The 27,639-nt window shown below is 39.8% G+C and overlaps 1 protein-coding gene across 7 annotated transcripts in view; it reads right to left on the bottom strand.

Annotated features, from left to right (window-relative positions):
- Window positions 1-4,038: 4,038 nt before the first annotated feature.
- The window catches only part of TMEM131L (transmembrane 131 like), an 81,464-nt gene continuing 57,863 nt past the window's right edge, over window positions 4,039-27,639 (bottom strand). For 3 of the 7 annotated variants that reach the window (XM_032108225.1, XM_032108226.1, XM_032108227.1), the window contains exons 19-35: window positions 26,054-26,126; window positions 23,808-23,950; window positions 23,047-23,189; window positions 22,529-22,715; window positions 21,396-21,581; window positions 20,370-20,519; window positions 19,203-19,819; window positions 16,947-17,101; window positions 15,537-15,661; window positions 13,851-14,008; window positions 12,788-12,973; window positions 11,655-11,733; window positions 10,534-10,619; window positions 9,084-9,204; window positions 6,906-6,994; window positions 5,929-6,071; window positions 4,039-4,450 (exon numbers count right to left, since the gene is read on the bottom strand). In XM_032108225.1, coding sequence (XP_031964116.1) covers window positions 4,172-4,450; window positions 5,929-6,071; window positions 6,906-6,994; window positions 9,084-9,204; window positions 10,534-10,619; window positions 11,655-11,733; window positions 12,788-12,973; window positions 13,851-14,008; window positions 15,537-15,661; window positions 16,947-17,101; window positions 19,203-19,819; window positions 20,370-20,519; window positions 21,396-21,581; window positions 22,529-22,715; window positions 23,047-23,189; window positions 23,808-23,950; window positions 26,054-26,126 — 2,920 coding nt within the window. In that variant the 3' untranslated portion in view covers window positions 4,039-4,171. The remainder of the gene's footprint in view (window positions 4,451-5,928; window positions 6,072-6,905; window positions 6,995-9,083; window positions 9,205-10,533; window positions 10,620-11,654; window positions 11,734-12,787; window positions 12,974-13,850; window positions 14,009-15,536; window positions 15,662-16,946; window positions 17,102-19,202; window positions 19,820-20,369; window positions 20,520-21,395; window positions 21,582-22,528; window positions 22,716-23,046; window positions 23,190-23,807; window positions 23,951-26,053; window positions 26,127-27,639) is intronic. The other 4 variants (XM_032108229.1, XM_032108231.1, XM_032108228.1 and 1 more) reach the window with 3 other exon arrangements.

The following is a 27,639-nucleotide window of genomic DNA, read 5'->3' as shown; positions in this document are numbered from 1 at the left end:
GCTTCCTCCTCTTCCGCTCTCTTCAGAAGATTAAGTTAACAGCTCTCCAATGAAGTCATTTGGCCCCCGGCAATCAGATCCCTCACCTGCCCTCGGAGTTTTAGGCTCATTCTGCCAGCATCGCTGCTTGCTGGTCATCGCTTCTTCCAGCAGCTGGAACAGTCCTGCATGCCCAGGTGCAGCTGCAGGAGCGGTAGGACACATCTGCCAATTGCCACCGTGCTTGTGACAAACTCCCAAGAGCAAGCGGCAGCGGTGCTCCCCAGCTGAGCCTGCCTTGGGGACAAGCCCAGTCCCCCGCAGCTCTGAGCCCGCAGGGGTGCTGACAGCTTGGCCCAGCCTGTCTGCTGCTCCCAAGGAGCTCAAACCTGCCTCCCAGGCCGGACCGGCGGCAGCCAGGCTGCTGGGCAGTCCAAATCCCTCCCTGCAGGAGCAAGCTCAGCGCTGTGCCAGCCCCACACGCCAACAAAAGCGGGTCCCAACGGAGCACTGCCCCTCTCCTACAGGGAAGCTGCGTTGGATGCTCCCCTTCCCGCAGTTCTACAGCGTAATGCTGTGAGGGGCTTGCTGCAGCCTGGCAAGGCTAGGGCACGCAAAGACCCTGCTGCAGATTCTGGTTTTGCCCAAATGCTGTCTCTCATAGTACCAATAAACCTCCAGGAATGTTCTCTGGCTCCATAATGGAAATACTAGCCCAACCAGGCAAGCTTGGCCACTATACCTTGTGATAATCAAGGACAGTGATAACGTGGTACCCCTCAATACACATATAAGAAGCCACAAACCTGATGGGAGCAGAAAGCAGGGTGGCTGTCACTTCTTCCCAGTTCTCTTCTTAGGAAAACAGTCAATGCCTGGAGACTGTAGTGCTCACACTGTGATAGAAGTCAATACTGAATGCTTGGAACTGCACCCATGGGGATTTTTTCCTCCTGCTCCATCATCAGCCCTACTAGTGAACTGTGCAAGTTATTGCTCTTTTATATATATGTTTTTAGTCTTCCCTTTCCAATTTTAGGCACTTCTTTGGTTAACCAAAAACAACTTTTGCTAAAGTCTCTTAAAAAAAAGGGTACCAGTTTCAGAGGGATCAGTGAAGCTCCCAATGCCACTATAGGGACAAGGCAGGAAGTTGGAAAGTACTTTGCTCCTGACAATGAGATGTCTTTAGAACAGCCTCTCCAGTTCACTCCAGCAGAATTACAATCACTTTGGTACAAAGCAATTATTTATCTTTCCCTTTACTGTAGGAGGAATGATTTTTAACGGAGCCCAAATCCACTTGCATTCAAGTAGATTGCTAATTAAGCTACAGATGTCTCCTGATGGCAGCAATTATTTCTATGAGCTTATTACATTCCTTAGTTATTGTTATGAAAAGTTATATGAAAAACTTTGCCTAATACTACAGAGCTCCCGGGGGAATTACTTCTTGATCTGTTCTGGTTTGATTAAAGGGAATGATTGTTTCCTTTCTTCGCAGTATTTCTCAAGCTCTTTGTGGCTAATTCCCCTTGTCTTTTGTTGGCACTTTCAACAAGTCTGATCGAATTTTTCACACGAGTCTTCTCTTCCAAACATTTCTATCTGGTTTTGCTCTCCCTAAGTTCTCCAAGCCTTTGCTTGGTTTATTGCATACATTTTTTCCTCTTTTTTCCAGTGATTGACTCTGTTTGGAACATACACTTTACTTACAACAGGGACTCAGTTCCTATCAGAACTCCACAGGGCTTTGAGGTTGTTGTTATAGTTTGTTGGAGATGTAAGAAATCCATGTCCTTACACTGGAACTTGAGGAAAAGCCTCCGTTCAGTGCTAGTAAATAAGGATCTCCTTGAAACATTGAATGGAATTAACAGAATAAACTAAGACAACTAAGCACAGCTTTCCACGTCCTCTCCTCTCTCCTGTGCCTTTTAATCCAAAATCCATGCACGCTATACAACAAGCAATATTATCCAGGGAATAAAGAACTTAATTGCATTTCAAACCAAAGGACCACTTTTTTTTTTTTTTTAAATCTGTATTTATTGTGTTTGTACTCCCACTCTATTCCTCCTGAAGTCTCCTACCATAGGCAGGAGGTGCACAGAAAGCATGTCAGTGGTTATGACTACTTCTCATGGCTTAGTACCAATTTCAGGAGCATCAAAGTTCATAGGAACATGTGAACTTTCCTTCAGAATCACAAGCAATTATGATTAAACTCGAGTCAAACAGATTCCTGCCCCGCACAACACATCATGGAAAGCAGCCAAAGACTCCAGGTGCTAGTTCCTGATCAAGCAATTAAAACACCACAGTTCAGAGAAGCATTCAGTGCCGATCCCATTTTTCTGACACCGAAACCAAAGGAAGGCTCAGGAGCACCTTCCACACGAGCAATTAGAGCAGGTAAATGTAGCAGCTTTTGAGTTTCCCAACCAGTCCCTGACCACCTTCTGAACTAACCCAAACACATGCGAAAGCACAGCTGGCAGGGTAAAGCTTATTTTGCAGGAACTGCTGATTTACTGAAACAAACCTTTTGCGGAAATGCGCTGTTTCTGCTAAAATATTTCAAGCCCTGGAATGGCATTTCTGGATGAAACCAGCAAGATAAAGGAGCTGGTCTAATAGCTGAGCAATGTGGTGAGACTGGCAGGGCCAGAATTTAGGTCTGAGCTCAGATTACTGAGTAGCCTTGCATGCAGGCTGTGAATTATCTTGCAGTGCCTTTTCTGCTCTGCCTTTGAATAAAAACAAATAAAACCCCCTTGATTTCTTATTGTCAAACAGACCTCTTGGCTTCCAGTCACTCTGTGAACAAAGGGCAAGAGGAAGTTAAGTAGCAAAAAGTAAGGAACTTGCTCAAGCTCGCAGAATCCTCAAATAGTGTCTGGACCCTGGTGGTCTCCAGTCTGGCCTCCCATGAGGAGAAGGACTGCCACCACCACTACAGCAGGTCACATGTGGCTTCATTCAGCCACATCATGAACATCAAGCAGAGATGTGTCCACCTGTTGAGGCACGTGTTCTCCTGCAGCATTGCCCTCCAAGGGACATCATTTTTCCTCATGTTCAACCTCCCATGTGGCAATCCATGACCACTGCCACTTGCCATAATGCCTGTTGCCACCACAACACAGAATTTGGTTCTGCCATCTCTGTGGCTCCTCTTGAAGCAGTTGCACAAGACAGCTACAGGATCCGCCTTCACTCTCTCTTCAGGCTTGACAAGTGCCCTTGTGCCAAGGACATCTCTGAACCTAAGGGATGCCTCCCCCTCCTTTTGATGTCCAGACCACTCTGCCATGAAGAAGAAAAGACTCTACAGGAAGGGTAAGCAGAGACATCTTGCATGATGGACTGGGTGCTGGCATGGGTGGCAGCACTTCCTCAGCTACTTTTCCCACTAGAGAGTTTCAGTCTCCTAACATGAGCCAGCACAATACCATTCTGTTTTGGGGAGTGGTGTGAACTCTGCTCTCAAATAAACATTTCTTTTAGTTCAAGCTTTGGCATTTTAAACAAGTGCAATTACATGCACTGAAAATGCTATTGCAACATGAAGGCTAAAAATGAAAACACAAAATGCCAGGAGTCACTCACAAGAAAAGTTCCTGGAAGAAATGCCCACTTACCCACACTGCACAAGCATAACATTGTCCAAGTGACAGCTTGCATTTTGAAGCCAGATAAACAAGACACTTTTCTACTGTCAGAAGTTTGCACTCACAAACAACCATATCAGCACTATAAGTGGTACCATTTGGAAACTCTCTGATCTGCATCAACAGGTAGGTCCTCAGTGTTACTGTTTGGTACAGATGCAATGGGTGTAAGTTTGTACCTACAAATGCTAAACCACTCCTAGTTTCTACCACAGAATGTAAACTTCAGAAGAAACATGTGCAGTACAGGTTCATGGATGCTCTTAAGAACTAATACTGTCCTCATTCATGAAAAAAACTTTGAATTTTAAATCTATAGCCTTCACCTGACAATAACAGCATCCTGAATATGCTGTGCTTTTTAAAATGCACTGAATGCTCAGACTTCAGTAAAAAAATTTATTTTCAATATAAAAGTGCCAAAATATTCACCAACATTGTAATCTATTCAGCAACCAGCTTACTCTAGTAATCAAAATTGCAAGCATCTTTATTCACATTTTTAAATCAAATTCCTTTCACACGTTTCCACAATAACCCGAGTCCCTCGAAAGTGGGAAATTTGCATTTCGATTGGTTGCTGTAGTCCATATGTCCAAGTTCATGTAGGCACGGAAAGGGTTAAACCTCGGATAGTATTCCTGCTTACACATAACTGCCTGGTTCTCCACATGGGTTGAATGTTGAGTTGTGGCACTGACGGGGCAGCAGCTTTCATAAACATCACTCTGAGGTGCCCAGATGGAACCAAAAAGTCCAGACATTGGAGACAAGCTTCGGGTGCTTGAGAGGTAGGGCTGCAGAGCAAGATAAAACCAGCATGGGAAACTGCAACATGGACCATTTGCCAAAGAAAATCTGGAAATGCTAAGTACTAAACGGGAGGGAGGAAGCAACATTTATGCAGAAAACTTAAGAAATCCACAAGTAGAGAATTACACAGGTGTTTACAAAGAAATATGGCTGCCAAAAATATTACGGCAGCATTAATATGTGTGTGTGTGTGTGTGTGTGTTTAAAGGCCCCTCACTGAATGAAGCCATATGAGCTCCCCCCTGCACAGCCCTGCACAGCACAGATATTACTCTAACAACAATACACTAACTCAGTTCTGATCAGACTGTTAAGGAAGACAGAGGAGAAATGGAAGACACACAAAGATCACCATGCATTCTTTGAGAGTTAAAATGAAAATAGAAGGATGCCTAGAAATGACAAGAAAAAGGCTGAAGTATGTGTCAGTCCAGAAAGACTGTGCATGCTGGGAACAGAAAGGGATATTCAGTATGAAAAATGAGACTATAATTGGGAGCTAGGGAATTTAGTTAGAAAATTTTGAAAGCTTATAAAGAACCTCCTGGAGGGCAAGATGTGTTAGTCTGCAAGGAAGTCTCTCAGAGAAGGTCATGGAAGTCTTGGGACTTTTAAAACTGAATGAAACATTGAAATGCATTGTGGAGAAAAGCTTGCCAGGGAAATGAACTGAATTATCTAATGCATTTTCCAATCTCTACCTTCTGTGTTTCCTGGCATTCCTGAATAAAATATTAAATAAAGCCATGTTTATTTTAGGAAAAAGTCTTCTACCAGTTTTGCCACTTTTTAACACAGAAGAATTTTCATTTTTACAGTTGAAATTATTTCTTGCTTTATTTGATTAGTTTTACTCAAAATAAACCTACAGTAAATGAAAAAACAATTCTAAAACAGAGGATTTTGAAATATGAGCAGAAGAGAAGGCGGTTACAATTAAAGACCACCTTGAACTGAAGTTACTACACTGCACTATGGGATGACAAACATGGCTAGTCTGGAGTGTAACAGGCCTGAAATGTGCACAAATCCACCTTAAATCACTTGGATTTCCTAGCAAAAGTCACAGAGAATGGCTGTCCATTCAGCTCTTCAATTTTCAAATCTCTCCAGGTTTTGCTGTCAGCACTTTTTGGGTTTTACCCTCAACTGGACATGCTGATTTTGATAGAAAAAATCTCAGTAGACTACATAAGCCCAAAATGTTTTTCCATATGTAAGCTGATTTTACTCAATTTTCAGGCAAAGGATCATCTTAAAATTTTGCAGACAAGGTCAGCAACATCCTTGACAAACAGCTGGGAAAAACTCAGGCTACCAATGCCAGCATTAAATACATACATCAGGCTACTTAAAAGATTCACCAAGAACATGCAAGCAACAGGTAGGGAAAAGACAGCAATACACTAGGACAGCTTTGAAGGAGCACACGAAGGCAGCACGTCACAGGGACAATACTCACTGTGGAGTTGACGTAACTCGCAGGCTCCCAGGCAGGTGGCATGTTGGGAGGAGCATTCCAGGTGGAGGGACAGTTCTGGTCAATGAAGGCTGTATTCTGCACTGCTGCAGTACCTGGGAAGCCACTGGGGTAGTTCATGTTCTCTGCAATTTATAAAATCAGGAAGACAAATTAAGGCTTTTGCAACATAAAACACTAGTAACATTTCTGTGGAGGAACGCTGAATCTTCGTGAGAGTGAGGTGGGCTGGGATTGACCTAATCCTTCAGTGCCTTCAGGCAATGTCAGGGTAGCACAACAGCAAAGCAGATCAATTTCTGTCAACAGGACTACCACTTTGTGTTAGGGACCCACTAACAAATTATATGGGGGACAGGATAGAGACTTGGCAATCCCTCTGCTGGAGAACAGAGTCTTTATTAGACAGAACATGCATGGCAGAACCTACCCAGTCCTCACTGCCAACATGTCTGAGCTCTAAGTACCCGAGGGATCACTGTGCTGCCTGGGATACTGCAGTCTGAACTTTAATTATTACTTAGGTAGGTAATGCTAAAGAATTCTAGATTGCTGCCAGTGTGCTTCCCAAGCCAAGAAACTCTAGCCTGGAAAGATAATTGGTCACAAGAGCCCTTGTATTTCACACACTGGAAGGCAGAAGCCTGCCAGAGGGGAAACAAAAGAAAATTGTGCAAAAAGATATGTGTAATACTGTAGACACAAGCATTTCTCTCTGTTCCCTCTGAGAGTCCTGCATACTGCCTTTTCAGGCTCAATAACTCTATACAAAGGCCAATCTTCTCATCCACCACATGCAGTCATTGTTTATTACTACAGAGCACTCAGCTGGAAAACGTAAAGTCCACTTAAGCAATGAACACCCGTGTGTATAGATCAGCTCAGCCTTTTGTTCTGTAAAAGGTGAGAGTAAAATAACCATGGCTCTGTGATAATTCAAAAGCTTTATTTCATCTTACCTTCTGGGAAAGCACCATATTCGTTCATCTCTAGCGGACAATACATGTTGGAAAACTGGCTGTCACAAGCTGCATTCCAGTCAATGAAGCTGTCCCAAGAAAAAGAAAAATCTGCTGTCAGAAAGAATTTGCAGAATTTCTGAAAATTATTTAGAAAACTTATTTAATGCAAAGCTGTTGGATGCAAAATGCCTGTAACTGATGGTGAGGCTTTTCACATTCCACTTGTCAGTTTTGCCAATATCTACTTCTGTGCCACTACTTAATCACAGGAATCTCTCTCACAGAGTTCTTTTTCCTCTGGGAAAATGAACAACTCGTAATGATGCTACCAGAGTCCTGCAATGCCTACCTGGGTTCAACTTTTTCCTCTATAAAATGAAAATAATTGTACTTCTTTCCCACAATCATGGATAATGTGACTTGAGGTAGAAGACATAGCACATTCTCAAGCATTCGAATGTTTGAGAATAGCAATTAAAATGGAGACTTCTATTTCCTATTTTCCCAACCACATGTGCTAAAGTCCTGTTAAACTGTGCATTTTCTAAGCTACACATTGATTTGTAGGGATTATACTCCTTTAATTAAAATAACTTCAGAATTTCAAGAAGATTTTTTCTAAAGTAATTCCTGAAGACATGTCAGTAGTAAAACAGGCCCTGCTATGCAGCAAGTTTGAAGTAGTCCAAGTCTGGATCCCATCTGCACAAGGTAGGCATATAAATTCAAGATTTCACATGAAGCTCCCCTACTTCAATTTTACTATTCAGCCAAGCAGCTATCCTAAGTTATCACTACTAAGTATCAATAAATAACTGTATGGATGTGCATGTATTTTTACATATAAAGTCTCAATCAAGATGGGTGTATGAAATTAAAGTCACAGAATGGGTCAGGTTGGAAGGGACCACAGTGGGTCATCTGGTCCAGCCTCCCTGCTCAAACAGGGTCATCCCAGAACACATGGCACAGGATTGTGTCCAGAGGGTTCTTGAATATCTCCAGTGAGGGAGACTCCATCACCTCTCTGGACCATCCATTCCAGTGCATGGTCACCTGCACAGTAAAGAAGTTCTTCCTCATGGTCAGGTGGAACTTCCTGTGCATCAGGTTCTGCCCACTGCCTCTTGTCCTGTTGCTTGGCATCCCTGAGCCAAGCCTGGCTCCATCGTCTGTCAGATACTGACACACATTGATGAGGTCCCCTCTCACTTGTCTCTTCTTGAGTCTGAACAGGCCCAGCTCCCTCAGCCCTTCCTTGTAAGAGAGATGCTCCAGACCCTTGACCAACTTTGAAGCTCTTTGCTGGATGTGCTCCAGGAGCTCCCTATCTCTGTTGCACTGACTGTGGAGTCCAGAACTGGACACAGCACTCCAGATGTGGCCTTACCAGAGCTGAGCACAGGGGCAGGATCATCTCCCTTGCCTGGCTGGTAATGCTCTTCCTAATTCACCCCAGGATACCATTGTCCCAGCCACAAGGACACTGCTGGCTCAGGGACAGCTTGTTGTACACCAGGACCCCCAGGTCCTTCCCCAACTTGAAGAACTGGCCATATTTCACTGCCATGTGGTGGCAGAGTAGTTTGGTGGCTCATTAGTTTGTGGCACATCTTTCATTAGTAAAATTTGCTGTGTGAGCAGTGTAAACCACAAGAATTAATCAAGTTCATTACTATGGGAAGATCAATCCAAATACACACAGAGCCTGAAACATACCAACTTGTATCCCTAAACCACCTATATACTGGAATATTTGTCTTTTTATAACAATGTCTGTTCATGCCATTTAGCACAAGTACACACTGCATAACACACCATGTGGCATACAGAAGCTATGCATTTAGCAAGAGGGCAACAAATTTCAAAGCTAGGTCCTCTGTCTGCTAAAGGAGTGAAAGGAATTAATAGCTTTACAGAAAGTATTTAATTAAACTTGAAAGACGTTCTAGAATATCTATATATGAACAGGAACAGCAGTGAATTTGTCTTAGTAAAATTAATCATGATGTACTCATGGAAGAGCACTAACAATTAGAACTAAGATTGAAGTGACAGAAAGACTTATTTTAACTATCATCTGCCTTCCAAATATAATGAGTCAAGTACAGTCCTCTGCATTAAAGAGGCCTGAACAAAGCATTATCTGTACTTTTTACATAAAACATAACTTGCCTGTTGTGGACAGAGGGGGTTTCTTGGATCATGCATGGTATATTATTCTCAAGGTTGTAGTTTAAGCTGTTTGTCACGCAGACTGGCTGGGCAGGCCACAAGTCTCCTGTTGGGTAAAGACCTAAAAAAAGAAAGGGGAATTAAATGCAGAGCAACAAGAAGGAGACTCCAAGATTCTGTTACACTGACACTTTATTCTCAGATCCCCAGTAAGGACTGTTTGCTAGAGAAAAAAATCCAAGAAAAAATCCAGAGTTACTAAGCAATTTTTTTTGTGATGAAGGCCCATCTTTAAACACATCTCAAAACTTCTGTTTTTTAAAAAAGATATATATAAGACATATAAGAACTGAGAAACTGGAATTCAAGAAAGCAGGGCAAGAAATTCCTACTGAAGGTCCTTAAGTGTTCAGCTGCGAGTGTGCCAAGGTGGCACACTTCCACACAGCAGAACAGACAGCAGGGATGCAATCCCCACTGGCCTCCTTGTCCCCACCCCTCAGTCAGGAACCACTTCTGAAGTCCAACTACACAAATACAGCAGGAACAGGGTCAGGTTTCTAACAGACTGGAGCCATTCCCGACCAGACAATTTGTGAACTCATTAAATGCTGTATTACCCCCTAGGGAAGATGGACCTAGTGCCCTGACTACCCACAGATACTTGATTCCTATCAACTCCATGAGAACTGGCAGCTGGATAAAGAAAAAATCCAAATTAGCAATTTCCATGAGACAATGGTTGCAAAGCTGGCTCTATTTCATTACTTCGCATGATACATATTAATATTGCTACCATGGAAAAAGGTTGATCAGCATTTGTATCCTATCAGATGCAGGTTAAACCTACAGCAGAAGGGCAGGGAGTGCTGCTGCCCAAAGAACCACGTGTCCTAACCAGCTTTCAAACTCCACCTCACCATGTAGCATGATGCCTTTATGAATCCCACTCAAAAAGCTAATAATACTTCCCTCTGAGATACAAACAATGAAAACTCAATTTTAACAGAGCTACACAACCTCACTCATTATTGCTTTCAAAGAGAGCAAGTACCAACTGTGGAAATTTGGAGATAAAAATGGTCATGTTTGATTTGATGTCAAGCTTCACTTTAACACAGCAAGCACTGATCTCCACACTGCACTGCTTCTGGACATTAATCTGTGCAAAGCAAGAAGATGAAAAAAAGAAAGAATACCTAGAACATGAGTTGAAAGCTAAATGCTGTCTTCACACAGAGAAGATGCAGCAAAAATCATCAAGGTTATAAGCAAAAACTGCCAAGGTTTTAAGCCTTCACTTGCAAACTTCACACCTAACTTGCTTGGAAGCAAGTCAAGTTCTAGTAATGATGTGTCTATCAAGTTGGTGCATGCAAGTGTTATTAGCAACATCACTAAAACTGCTTGACAAAGTGTGAAAAACACAGCTTCAGTTGTTAATACTGACCTTTATTTTTGTCAGGATCTGCAGTTATGTCAGTGAAATTGGGACATAAGGTTTCAGGGTATTGGGGGATGCTGTTCATGTCTCTGCTGAATGAAAAGAAAATTTAATTTCTTAAGTCTCATAATCCAAACTATTTCGAAGGAAATATACAGAGATGTAAAAAATATTCTAATGCCCATCATGATTGCTACTGCTTTCCCACTGTCCTGATCTTCCTTATTTCAGAATTACCACTGTGCAATTTTTTAAGGTTTTTTTTCCAGTTAAAAGCCAGCTTCTTATCACACATGTAAAATGAATAAATTAATACACCTTAATCACCCCATTTTTATTATCCAAGTATCAAGCTATTGCAAATTAATTCAACAACTCTTCTCTAAAACTAGAAAACAAGCTACAGTTCATGAAGATCAGTAGGACCTCTCATAATGTTTAAACAACTTCCAGGTAAGTTTACTTTTATGTCCATGAAGATACATAGAGACACATGAGCACGAATTTTATATTCACCAAACCCATCCAAGAAACTAGTCAAAATGAATAAAAGGAAACATTTTCAAGCACCAGAATCCCAATGGAAAAGGATTGGATTATTTTTCCTAGTGAAAACAGAGAGTAATGAATGAGAAGTGAAATGAGGATTCACAGTAATAAAAATTGTAGATGCTATCTCTACTACAGTAAAGAGGGAGAAAAGAATGTAGGGAAGGGAGGAATCAATTTTCATGCTGTATATCCTATGAGAACATTATTCCCATTAAAAGAATAGCATCAACTTGAAAGTCTTACTCCCACCTTTTTTAAAAAAACATTATTACTTTAATACAACTAAGCAGTAATGGAAATGTAGTAAGTTGCTAGGATCTGGAAGAAGTGAGAGTGGAAAACCAATTTCCATCTATTTTCCATTTGGAAGCTTGTATTGCACTTATGCAGCATTATCAATTTTGCTTCTATCTTTTCATGTACTGAAGAAGATTCTTCTCCCAACTAGTAACTACAATCAGATGATCATAAAAAGTTACAAGATAACAGGTAGGTATTATTTATCAAACTGAGACAAGACTTCAAGTTGGTGGTGTTTCTTTAATGCCTTAGAGGTATAGATTCAATTTTTTTACCTGGTATTGCAGATGTTATGAGACAGATTTAGAGTGATAGGAGTTTCAGATGGAAAATCATTTTGTGAAATATTCTCTCCTAAAGAAAAGAATGACTGTGAAAATCAAAGATCCTAAAAAGAAGTATGCACAGAATATACATACACACAAATAGAATCATCATGGTGTTAATCAAATTTTCTCTCACACTGAATTATCACTAACAACATCAATTTCAAAGCATGCTACCTAGGTCCATAGTCTTAAAATGTATTTTATGATTTAGAAGTGATTACCACAGTCTTAATGGAGAGGTTCCTTGTTACTATCAAATTAAGTCTGAATTTAGAATTACTTGTTTTCATTTTTTTAAGAGGCATTATAATTTGAACAAACAGAAAAGTCATATACACATGATTTGTTATCTATTAGATCACAAGTTCAGATACACCACACACTATCATCTATCACTTAGTAATGCGAAGTTTTATCCATACACAAATACACATGAAAGTTTTTGCATATTTTTAAAGAATTCAATCCATCCTTTTGCAGGTACCCAAAGCTGGGTTTGCTGGTGTCACTTCAGCACACTAAAATTTACTTCTAGTGCCACGTAACCCTGGATAATTGTGACAGTGACTTTCAACTACATTAACAATATTCAGGCATTCAAGAACTGCAGCAATGAACCACAGCTCCCATTTCTCATACTAGTGAAGTGGCTCAGGTCTCCTGGCTACTCATGCCTCAAATAAACCTATTCAAACCCAGCACCCTCAGATCTGAACTGCTTTCACACATTCCTCATTTGTGCATCACTTAAATAGTTTTAACGTTAAAAAAAAACAAAACATGATGAAACAAATTCAAAGGTGGAAATTGCTTTGGCTAGTGACACTCAGTTCTCCCATCTTTCCATGACAACTAAATGTGCATATTCCTCAGTGAGGAGCCTGACAGTCATCTTTGTCTCCACAAAACGTGTGGTACTTCTTGTCAAGTACAAAGTTCTTTAAATCTCTCCTTGCGTGTCTAAGAGGTACTCTACAAAAGACAAGTTATGTGCCCCATGCCATGGTAGGCCTTTCCATTCAGCAGGAAGGCTAAAACTCTGCCCACTACTGTGAAGAGGTGCAGTTTGCAAAACTTACTGGATGGAAGAAAATGCCTGGTAGTAATCATTGGCTTTTTATCTCCATCTGAACTGCTGGTACTGCTCCAGCTACCCCAGCTCCCACGACTTGCACGAACACTTCCTGACGAACTTCCACAATCTGAGCTTGAATCAGAACAAAACTTCTCCAAGCACTTCTTTTTGGACCGCTGATAAAAGTTTTCTAAAGAAGATGGAAAAAAAAAAAAAAAACCCAATCAAAAAACCAACTCAACATTTAAGAAAGTCTTGTCAGGGAAAAGTCATCTGAAAAATGAATTTACATGGATTCTCGGAATTTACTGATGGGAGAGAAAATAATATTTACTGATAGCTTCAGTAACTAGACCCTAACACAAGGAGCTTCTGACCTACATGATATCCCAGTAAAATTAATGCAAGCAAGGATACACTGCAGCTACAGGCAACAGGTTGAAAGAGGAAGTGCATACTGTCCTTTGAAATATATAGTTAATACTTTAAACATGGAACATATCCTGGCTGTATGAACATGCATACTAAAAGCAATGACAAAATGTTGCAAGTAATGAATTCGTAAGAGATAAATTCTCTTTTCCTATTATCTCATCGGAGATGCACAGGACAATCCTACAGAAACTGGTATCTTTTTTCAGATCTCCTCTTCCCTAAAGTCAGGGAAAACAGATGATTAAAATCCTGATGGAAAGGCAGGAAGCAGGTACCCAAGCTAGTGTTGTTCTTTAAAAATGATACAGTTGCTTCAGCTAATACCAGCTTTCTTTTGAACTCGAAAGCAGATTGTCAGTCTGTCTCTCCTTCACCAAGAGCTGATGGGTCATTGCTTCAGACTGATTCATTTTCGGATTCGCACCACCAACCAACCCCACGGAGAAGCATGCAGGGCCCTTCAGAAGTGAGCAGGTATTATTTCAGGCACTGCATCATGCCAGTCCTGTCATCTTCACATCAGGGCTCAAAAGGGAGAAAAGCACAGGTCTCTCAAGCAAGGAAGAGAGATCTACTGCCACAAAATCCACATTGTATTTCTTTCCCCATTTAAGAAAATTAAGATTGCGTACCTGTTTCTCCCTGCATGGACAAGCTCCCAGCTTTTTGGTCTGCTTTACAATTTTCCCCATTACTCTGAGGACACCAGGCTCTTATTCCAATATTTGCTCTCAGATCCGGCCTTTCAAATTCACTGCACATGTGCTTCAGCTCACTCTGCTCAGGGACCCTAATACAATCACACCCAAAAAAACATGTCTGTATTTTACATTTCATCTGCATTTTTCCTTTTCAGCCATTAAACACTTCAACTCACACAGCTATCAAGGCAAAGTGCAGGAGAAGCAATAGGTTTGGGAGTCTTATTCCCCAGCTTTTCAGAAACCTAAAAAACCTTTCCCAAAATGCAATATCCTACCACACAGACTTCTACTTCTCGGGGGGAGAGGTAAACATCATATGCATATTTAACTCCATTCTCTAAAGCACGTGTAGAAGGCAATCAGATGTTACTGATAAGCACAGTCTAGCAGTGTAAAAAGATCTAGATACAAAGAAAAATGTGCCCTGTGTTCATTTCACTGGCATAATTATAACTAGAGTAAAATCACAATCTGAACCAATCTTAAATTTTTGCTAGTAAAATTGGAATGTCTGCATCCAGTGTCGTATTCAGCGAGTATTAAGGAAAAATGATTAAAAGTCAGCTGTCAAATTTCTGCAGAAAGGCAACGGTTCCATCTTAACTCAGAAAGTAGCTACTGCTGAATTGGTTCAAGGAACAGACACTGAACTTCAGTATTTCACTCCTGGTTTTCATCCTTCCTACCTACAAAGCTGTGCATCCAGCAAAGATTTACACATGTACTGACTTCCCACAAAACCAATAGAAATTTGTGTACGATGCGTTATAACAGCCCTTTCAGATTTACAATCCCCTTTTAAAGTCCACTGACCTCAACAGAACCACTTGCAATAAAAATTAAGTCTGTGAAGGCTTTGTAGGATTGTGACCTTAATTCAAAGGGCTGGGGGAAGGGAAGGAGTAGGATTTTCTCCTCAGAAGTGTTTCTGTTCTAACAGCAGTTTGTAACTAGTATTTTTTAATAATCCAAACAATTTGAAATATATTAAAAATTATTTAAAAGTAATTTACAACTGATTTTAAAATGTATTAGAACAATCCTCAGGGGGAAAAAAAAGTAACTTTCCACAGTGCTCATTCAATATTCTTTAGAACCTAGTGCTGCTCTAGTCTTTTTAATTCATTACAGCAAAAATGCAAGCCCCTGTCTCCTTTCTACACATTTCTCTTCCAAAATTGGTAGAAGACAATGTTCCCCCAGTTACTCAATATAGCAGATGACTCTCCTGAAGGTGGAATCATTTCAACAATTTTCCTTTTTTCACTTAAGAGAATACCCGACTGGAACTTCTCCACACAATACACAACGGGAAGGAAGCTAACCACCCAAACTTCAGAAACAGCACATTCCAGGCTCTAACAGAGAGCTACCACTGCTATGCAGAATGGGGTGCCTCTATACGCATGTAGATTTACAAATGGAATATTTTCATTTTTTTGTTGTTGGTGGTGATACTTAGTACTGCACATTCCTAAAAATAAATGCTTGGGCCAGGATTGAAGTGTGTTTATTTAAATAGATAAAGCAATCCTGCCTAATGTACTATGCAAAACCTGCGGAAACATTGCAGCAACTCTGGGTTTCTTCATGATTTGGTGAGGTAATACATACCTAGTAGATATATTTACATTCTTCTTCTTATTTTTTCTAGATGTTCTATTTCTATTCCAATTCATATTAGGTACATTTCCTTCCTTTTTCTCCTGAGGTTTCTTCTTCCTATACGCATCTTCCTGCTAAAGGCAAAAATACAAGCTGAGACAATACGTACATTATAAAATGAACTTAACTTGGTCAATGAACTCCTTTGGATTTTTCTAGCTAAATTTCTCTGGACAAAATGACCTGACCCAAATGCATAGTTACTTCATGATTTAGTGTCCTTCCATAGCACATCCTCTTTCCAGCACCATCAATTTAACCAGCCTTTCCAAGACTCTGTCCATCAAGACAGCAAGAGACGATGACAGACAAATTTTTGAATTCCCAAACTTAGCATTTTCCCCTTCACAGCACCTAGCTCTGGCTTTCAGGGAAATAAAAAAATGGAGGGAGGAAAAAGTAAAGCAGTCAATAAAATTCCCAATGTGCTAAAAACAAAAAACATCTGCCAGATTTATGATCAGCTTGTGTGCAAGTTCAGCAGCAATAAATCCTCCCTTTCCTCAGCAGCTGGGGGGGGTGGGGGAAGGCATTCATTTGAATTACAACTGAGGAAATTATGGAGTAAGTTACCAACAAATACTAGTCATTTCAAAAAATGCAAGAAGCAAACTGAGCACCATCAGCCACACATGGAAAGAAGTTCGTAACAACAGTTCCCAAAGCAAGACTAGACCGTGTCTTTTCTGATATATTCCTCAAGCAATGTAAGCAATTCTTCCTCACACCTTTTTGCCATGGGATTTCTATCCAGTAGACAGAATACAAACATAATCCAGATTCTCATGTTTACTAATTGCCTGATGGAAGTTCTTTTAGTGTTCTATGCTGCCTGCAACAAAGGTAGAGTCTGATGTGTTTATCACACTCAGAAACCAGGGGTGAAGACTGATCCTTTTTAAGAACTTCACAATCTGTTAAGGGGCTTCTGCCTGCTGTACTCTCAAATCCAAGTTTCTGATGCAAAGCCCTGGGTTTGGAGATCGGGTCTGCAAATGAAGGCCAATATGCCCACTTCCCCTCCAGGGAATGCTCCCAATCATTAGTGTGGCTGACAGCTGGCATTAGATTCCAGCATGCTTGTGCCTGCTCTGACAGTAACAATCTCTGGCTGTGATGTGGCTGTTTTGATTTTTACCCAAACTGTTCATCATTCCATAAAGCAGCATTAATACACAACGGATGTGGGACAGCACATCTGCATACTTCCTCATTCATCTGATTTACAGTATTTCAGATCTGTGACTCTACATCATAGTGCCTACATACATATACACATACCTATATGTATACATATATGTACCTAAACTATAAAAAGTTAATTTTAAATTTGATAAGCAGAAAGATCACAATACAAACCTCGGAAGAAGTAATCTCCTCTTTTGCACAGCATGGAGTCTCTTCCTTAGGTCCCTTATTAATCTTTTTCTCTGTGGAAGGCTTTAGGTTGATCTGCTTTTTTAAAGTCTCGCAGTTTTCTGTTTCATTCCTGAGAGGCACTTGCTGGCTATTCCCTACAATTAAACAGTAACAACAGTTTGCTTGGGAAGAGAAGGGGCTCCCAGTCATAATCCCATATCTTTCTTTAAAAACAGACTTGTGTTGTTTTCCAAAACACTAGGAATCTAACCTCTAGGCTGATGATACTGAAAATTTAAAAATCAAAAGCTAATGCTGTGTAAAAATTCTTACAGTGGTTGCAAAAAGTAGCTTTGTCTTGGTTCATGCTCCTGAGCACACCATTCCCAGTGCATGCAGAGATTACCCAAGTCCTGCTCATCTCATCTAAATTTGAGCTATTTGGGGCTCAGCCACGAGTCTGTAAGGTAGAGTCTGAAGCTAGAGAACACTGGGCTAAAAAACAAACAGAAAAAAAGCCTGCAAGCTGAGTGGGGAGAAAGGACAGCCTTGGTGCTTTACATCTCTGAAGTGCCCTCTGCATTCACTATGAAGACAAAGGGAAGTCATCCTTTCTTTAGGATGGGTTCCATATTGAAAGTTCTTTTACTTGAGAGGCTTGTGAGGAAGAAGCATTAGTTTGATCTAAGAGTCCAAAAGATGAAAGCTTTGAGAGGAAGCCTGCCTCAACAATTAGCTGAGTTGCCCAGTTGAGTCACACTCCTCTGCCTGGGCCCTGCCAGGACAGGACAGAATTAACTTCGTCTCTGATGGGTTCCAGATACCTCAGAGATCTGCAATACATCCACAGTGACCTGCTACCGAGGCTCTCAGCTGCTCTGCATGAGAAATGTCATCACTTATTGAACTGAACTGGCCGCCTCAACTGGGAAAGGCAAGCCCAAACATTTTTACAGTTTCCTACCAACCAACATCACCCCAGCTCTGAGTCAGACACTCTCCCCTCTGGAGCAGGCAGCCATGAGGACTGCAAAAGGAGCACATGTGAATGAAACACCAGGCAAGGGAGACTGCCAGAGCTCTGAAGAACACTCTGTTGCTCTCCAGCATGCAAACATGTGAGGACCTCAGGTCTTGAACTCCCTGTGCACAAAACCAAGTCTGTAACTATATCAAGATACAAACACTGCAACATGGTACTTTTTAGACTTAACATCTCCTACTAAACACCTTGAAACACAGAAATACTCGCATACCTGATAGTGCAGAACACGACAACTGCTAATAGACAAGTACATTTAGTGCTTTACTACTGAATACACTGAATGATCTCCTAATTCAAAGCAAAGAATAAACAACACTGCATTTTAGGAGCACATGAAGAATCTCAAAATACCTTGTAAGAATAAGTGAAACTATCCTGCCTTCACCTGAGTGTGCACACTTGTACCCGCTATAGCGCGCAGACTGCAACACAACAGGCAGCAACGAGCCTGTGGTAACAACTACACAAGACAGCAGGGCCTGAAATCCTCTGATGGCTCACTCATTAAATAAACTCTGCCACAGCTACAGCAAATGACAGTTTTCACCATTCAACTACTTTGCCAAGTGCCTCAGTAAGGCCAAGCTTCCAGAGGATACATTTTCCTATCCTGCTCTTGATTCCTCCCAGGTGTTCTTTTGCTGCTCTTAAAATTTTGAATTGTGAAGCTAAAAGGTAAAAGCTCCCAGGCAGCTTAGTCCCACAATTTCAAAACAAGAAAAACTATATAAAAAATATAGCTAGGCAACTAATAAAAGAAACACTGATCTGCCAATTCCTACAAAATATAAATTCACATTATTCCGATGTCAGGTTTTTGTTATTTTGGGTGGTTTTATCAAAGGAGTTCTGAATATCTGCTTCTGAATGTGCTTGCTTGGTGATTCAAGCACCATATTTTCAGTGGACCTGAAAATAGCAAACTGGGATCCTTCTGAATATCTGACAAGGGCAATTTGTGTCTTATAAGCATATCTATGACATCAATTATTTTAACAGTTAAAATGCCATGGCACAAGCTTGAAATCTGTAAACCAAGAAACAACTTGAAATGCAAGCTGCTTCCTTAGAAATGTAAACAGACAAATCACAGTGAACACATAAAAACCGCATCCCCTTGTCTCATGCAAAAGACAAAACCCTGATCACAGTGAACTCATCAGAAGATTTTGCTTAGTAATTTAGACTGATGGAATTTGAAAAAAAATTACCACTACTTTTCCTAGAAATTTCTTGCAGTTCCGGCTGTTGTTGAGGTGAATTTCTGGACAAGTGACTTTCAGGTAGCTTCTTGGACATCTTCACAGAACAGAATTCCTGTTCTTTGAGCTCAGCTAGATTTTCTGAAGTTTTAAGGTTAGTTTCCTTAGGAAACATACATGTTTGAAGATCTTCCTTCAGATCACACTCTGAAGAAGTATTTTTAATGAGAACTGTATTTTTCAGTGTACTTTCTTCTTTACCCAGAAAGTCTTCTGGAAGAGTTAAATTCTTGTTAACATTTATGCCATTTGCATATTTCAGAGTTACCCAGTTCTCACTGACTACATCAGTGCAAATGTCCTCTTTTGGTGCTGAGATTTGGTTCTCTGCAATCTGATTCTGTTTCTCATCAGCAGCTGCAATGGGACTGCCAGCTGCTGTGTTTGGTTTCTGCTTACTGTAGTAAACTGAACATTTGTGTTTCTTCTGAGAGTGGCTGTAGGTCGCAGGACTTCTCTTTGCCGCACTCTGACTTCGGCTGGAAGAAGTGCCTACAGACAGGAAGCCCTTCCCTTTACCTTTATCTGAGGAACTATAGGAATCCATAAATGTCTTGCAGCTTCCCCTGGTGAACAAAAAAAAGTAATTTGGGATTTGTTCATCTTTACAAAGCCATCATGAATTGCTTTATGAGACATCGTTGTAAGAAAAGAAGGGGGGGGCATATTCACAAGCCACAAAATTGCTTTAGGTGTTCAATTTACCATACCAGCTAATTCATACATTCTGATTCCAGTGGGAGTTGAGCAAGACTCTAAGTATTTGCTAAGACTTCCAAGACACTTACATGCTTCAGTGAGTAAGTTCCTAACTGACCACTCAAGAGGGTCAGATATGAGAACCATTAACGTATTTTCCATTTTTCCATAGCTGCCACACGTGGTGCATCCTTTACTTTCATCACACAATCTCTACCTAATGTACTACTGTCAATATACAAGATTAATAAACCCCTGAGTTCCTCCACTCCTCCTGGGTTGAGATGGAAGTTCTCTAAAAAAAGCTGCTTGGAACACTGTCTCCTTTAAATCAGCCCACAGCAATGTCAGAGTACATACAGAAAGCACCACTTCACAATAAACAGGGTACAAAAGAAGAAAAAAAAGTATTCTTACTTGTAGGAATCAGAGCTGATTACGTCAACAGAGTTGCTGTTCTGCTGTGGTGAAGCACTAGGATTTGGCCTCTGTCTTGATTTCATGAACTCTGCTAGAATATACTGGGCTTGCTGGAAGGCTATCAGAATCACTCCAAGCAGGGACAAGCTGCCAAAGAAAACAACAGATACCGGTGTCTACAACTTTCAGGAATATTCAGCAAAAGAGTTAAAAAGTTTCTAACAAGATACACTTTTAAATATTTTGTTAGTAAATTCTAAGTAAAAACAAAGACAAGAAACTCAAAATACAGCTTTAAAAATGATAGTTGTAATAGTCTTTTCTTTACCTTTTTTTTCCTTATAGCCCTTACTAGTTATTAGCTCTATAAAATAACTCAGTCATGAACTTTACAAAGAAAAAAACAGAACAGAGAAAAAGTTCATTATAAAAAAGATAATCCTTGATTTGAAGGTAATTTAGAAGTAAGTCTCACTACAACACAATTACATCATACCATAATATGATACCTATCAGCCTCCTATTCATTTGTGATAGTCACTGTCATTATTTTGGTATTTAGTTAACACTGTCTCTTTCTTTTCCTAGAGAAAATGCTGGCATAAAATGAGCTACAAATGCCACCATACTTTTGAACTAGAAATGTAGAAGCAAAATATCCTCTCTCCACAGTGTATAAAATTGCACCAAACATATATGGATCAAAACAAAAATCTTTCTAATTCATCAAACCACCTTCTCAATCATGCAGTGTAAATTTTGTTAGCAGGAAAACAGAATGAAAAAAATCCTGTTTTTTCAGATGCCTACAATCTCTTTCTGCTGCATCTAGAACCAGGCAATGTGGTCACTGCTGTTGTTTCATTTGTGCTCTGACTGTTTCCAGTGTCCAAACAGTGCAAGCAGCACCACAGTGTACACGGGGATCTCCGTTAGGGATGCATCAGCACCAGTGTTATCACCATGACATTCACATGCACTGCATCTTGTAGGAACTCAGGGGTGCTGTGAGGAAAGCCTTACCTTACAAAGAGGACAGTGAGCCTCCAGAAAGACTCTTCCCAGCTGGGTCCTGGCACCACATCTGCACACAGTGGTAACAGATGGTGAGGGAGAGTCACGTTGAGTGTGAAGTGGAACTCCAAATCAGCAGCAGTCACCAGTGTCAGCTCACGGATTACCCACGAAGATGTAAAGTCAGGAGTGAATCTGACAGGAAAAACAGAGATGGTGTTACCTTTTCATTATTGGGCTGAATTTAATTTTCTGAAGTCACACTAATACCAAAAATACAAATAATATGACAACAACAAGAAGTATGAAAACTAATTTAATAGTATTTAATAATAATTTAATAGCATATTTTAATTATTAAAATTACTTTAAATATTGCCTCATTTATAATATTAATAATTTATTCCTCTAATAATAACAGTTCAATAATAGGAAACAATATTATTTATTAATATTTTTTAAAGCACAGTTAAATAAACTGTCCACAATCTGCTTAAATTGTGCAGGTGGCATTATGTCATCTTAAATCAGCAAAATACGTGGGTTCATTGTGACTCTTCACAATACTCCTACTACTGTGACTTGTTTTTCTCTCAGATTTGTCTTTTCTTCCACTTCCCTGACCCACCTCCTTATTCTACTTGATTGCTAGAAGGTATGACTTGCCTTTCCAGTCAGTAGAGGTAAAATTGTTGTACAGGAAACCTCAGTTACTTTAATACAGTAAGTAATATTAACTTTACTTTTGCTTAAGTCACAGTATCTTTCACTCAAAAACAGTTTAAAAAGAATCAATTTTAGACTATGTGCAGTGTTGGGAAAACATGACTAGATTGTGGTCAGGCTACTTGGAACAAGTTTAGAGAATACCAAGCAAATAAAACATTGTGGCAACTCTTTTGCTTTGATTTATTACTTCATAATGCACTGATAAAAGCCTGTATGCTGCTTTTTAAAAATAATGGGTCCTATAAAGAACCAGTATTATATTATTCGTTTGTTAGTGTTATCCTGAGGGAAACGCTTACTAAATTTCCATCCAAAATTTTGTGTGTGGTATGCTATTGGAGTGTCTGCTCCTGAAATTAATTATTTCAAATTTCCACTTCAGTTATTTTGTCAGCAAATTTGTCAGTGCTTACACAATGCTGATCTCCCGTGATGAGTTCTGACCCAGGAAAAATTCCTGACAGTCTAACACTTCAAATCCGTATCCTTGGCAACTGTAACCATTGATTTTCATTGATGAAATTGTTATAGGAAGAGGCCCAATATTCTCTACTTTGAAGTTCTTCGTAATGGATAGAATTTGCTTGCTGTCTTTCAGTTCTTAAAGGGAAAAAAGAGAGCCATTATTTTACAGTGCATAAAAATTATTTTCTTACATTCATAAATAAATTTCTGGTTTTACTTACAATTAAATTTAAAAAAACAACCATGTAAGTGACCAAAATTTAATACAGATTGTTTTGCAGTAGTGTATTTCTAAAACTTTTAACTATTTTCAGTCAGCATTTTGAAAAAACAGAATCTACACTTCTCAAGGCCAAGCTCTTCATCTTTTACCAATCAGTTTACGTAACATTAATGTTCTGTGTCTGTATCAGTGCAGAGCAAAGCAGCCAGCTGCACAACCAGAGACCTGTGTCTCCTTACTCACGTCGTCTGCAGTCCATTAGTGTAGCTTCTGGCACCTTGAATCGAAGGGATCCCCCTGCACCAGGGAGTCTTCCGCCTACTTTAAGCAATTCTTTGGCTCCAAAGCCTTCTACACTGACCACATCCAGAACGGTTAAGTTGTTTCTGCCATAAAATAGAAATCAAGCAATCAGCCACTAAAGCACAAATTAAGTTTGCAAAATCATGGCCTTGGTCTCTAGATGCCAAACCAAGACAACAGTGTTTCAGGAACCAGAATCAGTGGCCAAAGCGGAACAGATTTCCCCTAAACAGAGACAGCATCACTCCAGAACCAGTCACTAGTGAATTTCACACAGTGAGGGAGTAAGTTTAGTGACCACTGCCACTGGGTAACAACTGCGCCACCTAGTAAAAATGATTGCTTCTTCCATAAACTCTCTTCCTACAAAGATAACCAATGTTTGGCTGCACATAAGTCTTACTGGATAAATAACTCCTATCATTACAGAGTTGAGTTGAAAATAGCAAAGCCATGCAATGTGTTTCTCTCTCAGCTCAAAACTGCCTCAGTACAGTCACATGCGTTTTATAATCTTCTGACCATATATCAAGAGAATTAATGACTGAGACATAAGGCACAAACACATTTTAAGCAATTTTTATTAAATGAGAGACATTCTGACTTCCAAATTTTGACCATTTGTCTATGTGCCAGGACTTTAAAAATTCTTTTTTACATTGAGTTGCTTGATTCTCACTTACAGCTAAAACTTGGCTTACCTGATTAAAATAAGGGAAGCTACTCTTTTGTAGTCAAGAGGTGTAAAAATTACACCAACTTTTCTGGTTTCCAGTGGCTGTAAACTTAACCAAAGCATCTCAGAACTGCATTTCTTGCTGATAAGGTCCTCTTGATGTGCATTCTGTTAAACAAAAAATGCACTTCTCACTCACAGAAAACATGTGTGTTTAAAGATGTCAATAAAGCAAGCACTGTATCACTACTTAGCACCACATAGGATATTTTTGGCAAGGTGCAGAAACTGCTAACTAACTTATACCAAAGTCTTTCCTTTTGACAACATAAAACATCAGATAAGATTGTTTATTTGAGGAAAAGTTCATATTACTGCACTTATTATGAGGAATGTATTACTTCATTATTTAAAACAGCCTTTATTAGCTCAGACGGAAAAGAAATTATATAGTGTCTTTCATAGTCAAGGAATCCTGAAACACTTCACGACACAAGAACTGACAGTGCACTGATTGCACAGGGAAATGTGGCAACCATTATACCCTCAGAGTATGACTTACAACTTGATTGAAGTGAGAAAGGGACTGCTGGCAAATATGCTGATCATTTGAGTCACTGGAAAGAAGCCAAAGTGAATTCTCTACTATATTAATTGACAACCAGAACTACCAGAAGTTCACTTAGTCTGGAAATAATGTAAATTTTTGTTTGGTGGTTTTTGGTTTTGTCTTTGGTTTTTTTTTATACCATTGTTTATTCTTTCTGCCTTCAAAAAATGAAAATAGCCCTAAAACTTGTTCTTCCAGAACTGGGAAAAGGGGTGATCAGATACCTATAGCAGTCAAAAACCCCATAAACATTCCAAAATGGGCTCCTGCTTGGTTGTTTCTCAATTCATGGGTGTTGTACTTACAGCTTTTCTGATCTTTTTCAGTTCAAAATTTTTTTATTCTTAGTCTACTTTATGAAAAGCAACACACAAAAACTATCAGAACCTGCATTTAATAGTTAGTATTTATAAAAGCAAGCCATGTATGGCATTTTCAAACTTCACCATGTCACTCCCTACGAAGACATGCATGCACTCAAACATGAGCCTAACAATTCACTGCACAAAAAAACTGACTAGGGAAATGATGACAAATGCAAAAGCTTAAATATTAACAACTACTGATTTGGTTAACAAGCCAAGATCTGTCTCATATGTGCTGAACACCTATCTAAACCATGCATGTTCCCCACAGCTCTTCAAATCTAATGAAAAACATGTATTGCACACACTGATGTGAAGATCTACAGCTGTTCTTCCATTTGGTCAAGAGTTTGGTGTGTGGGACTGTGGAAGCTCACTCCTACCCCTATGCTACCTTCCCTTTCTCAGAGTGTGCCTACAGGCTAGGATTTACGAACTGCTGTCTCCTCTCTTTTACAACAACTCTTACAACAGTTGCCAGAAAGGAAAGGTCAGCTTTGATTAGCGTTGCAAACATACTCTTTTCTTTTTACAAGGTACAAATACTTCATTAAGGTCTTAAAGCATATGTGCAGAAACATGTATCTACACAGGACATTAAAGACAAAGCTGCAGAATGCCCAAGCAGCAAGGAAAATACATTAATTCTGGGCTTTTGCACAGAACAGAAGTCTTAAGAAGAAATTCTCCAGGTATTCTGGATAGTACTCTGGTCACCAGAATATGCCAACATCCCTGATACAGCATTTTCTTTGTTTCTGTCACCCATGACACAACAGCTCTGGGTTTAAGCACAGCTCAGCACTGGTGTGACACAGTCAAGTGTTACCACACTCATGCAAAAATTAGGCAATGGGAACCAGAGAGAATCATGACATTCCAAAGCTGAATCCAGGAGTTGCAATGGCATGAAGTTGAGATGCAGAAATCCCGCCTCCCTCTCCCTTGAACTCCATGACATTATTTCCCTCTACTGAGAAGATAACCAGCCAGCTCCTGACATCACTGACTCAACAGCCCAACGTTTCATGGTCAGCCTGGAGCTAAGTGTGAAGTCCCAACAACACATACACACACACTTCCAGGCATGCATGCACTTCCTCCCTACAGCTATATTCAAAACAGACTCATCAAATGCTGAAAATAATTAACTGCGAAGATACAGACCTGACAGGGAATCAAGAAAACACTGTGAAAGTGCTTTAAATCACACTTGGGAACAACCCAGAAGTAGCACAGCTAGAAAAAGCTTTCTCTAGTGTGTCAGACCAGTTCTACCAAAATTAGCCATCTTACCCTGTGAGAACATTCATCCATTAGCCTGAATTCGGTGGTTGTGAAATTAATAGCTTGCACATTTATGCCGAACCTAAATAAACCAAAACAAAAAGTTAAGCACTTCAAACCCAGCCTGTCAGAACTGCACTGACTTATTTTTACATGCTGGCATCTATTCTTAAATAAAGCCTACTTTCACAATTGCATTTTGGCAATGTGAAATATGGTGGAAATGTGGGTCTGCATTTCAACAGAATACACTGCAAATCAGTTTTATGTGGATTCCACACATTTGGAACACAGACAAATGGCTGGGCATTTAAGGTCTGTCAGTGTAGAATATTGTAAAAGATCACAACCAAGAAATACAATTTCTAAGCCACACAAACACAAATTCCCCGAAGCTTTTTCTGCTCACCTAACTGTTAAGAAATAATCATTATTAAATCTCATATAATTTATTCAAATATCCCTCTTTCTGCTCGTTATTTGTTTTGGATAAATTCCTATTTTCTATCACATAATTTGCAAATCAAATTCACTTACAGCAGTTGACTTTTTTGCCTAAGTGCAAATTAGGAGCATTTGACATTAAGTTATTAAAAACTGATGTAAGAAAATCAACAGGTAAAATGTAGATTATAGAGGACTAATGGACCTCCAGCCACTGAATTGAAAACTCACTTGTCACAACTGTCTATGACTTTAGCTTAAAAAGAACCAGTTATTATATGGATGTGATTTCTGGTAAACTTAGAAGATCTGGAGAAATGAAAGTGTGCAAATACAGAGAAAATGTAATTGCAAACCACTAGAAAGAGTCTATGTGGAAATGATATTTAGTATGCAAACAAATGCAGCTATTAATGTGCATATATATACACAGACATATATATGCACATGCATGTACCTATGTAAAGAAATGAGGTTAAGGAAGCAATTACACAGGGATTGGGACCCCAAGTAAGCAAGTTACACCTAAGCACAGGAGTAATCCCACTGTCTCAAACCAAACAGTCCTACCAACTGTAACATTTTTTCAAAATTAAGTGTGACAGTCAGGACTTATTCTGGCGAACTTCAGCTCACTTCACCAGGTCCCTTTATTGTTCATCTAGCTCTTCTCTAGATTTCTCATTAGATAATCTCAATTCTAAAACAGAAAGTCCAAACCAACGCAGAAACATTTACTTAGCTGACCCTAAACATTTATGTTGAGGTTCCTCCCTCTGGACCTGCATTTTTCTTCCTGGTTCCTGTTTCCTCTTCAACCAGGGTTATTACCTAAGAAAAGGCTAAGAAGAAAACTTTTCCAGGTGGGACGGTTCAGATGCCTTCTTTTCACTGATCTGTCTACAGACTCTGTAAGTACCAACTAGCACCACGAGGAGATACACAACCCCAACTCTGTAAGTTGCTCACCTCACCCAGGCAGCTTGCGCTAAGCCTCAGATCCTAGAAGATGACAGACTTACATCTGTCAGACACAAATTTGCTTAAAACATGTTCAACTTGTGTTTTATCAATGATGAGGTACATCACAAACGCATGCACCTTACAGGGAACTGCCCTGAACAGGGCTGTATCTTCCAAAATGGATCAGA

This window comes from Corvus moneduloides, chromosome 5 (genome assembly GCF_009650955.1).
Source record: "Corvus moneduloides isolate bCorMon1 chromosome 5, bCorMon1.pri, whole genome shotgun sequence".
Taxonomy (NCBI): Eukaryota; Metazoa; Chordata; class Aves; order Passeriformes; family Corvidae; genus Corvus; species Corvus moneduloides.
The sequence above is the reverse complement of the archived record's forward strand: the minus strand, read 5'-3'. Positions and strand labels throughout refer to the sequence as shown.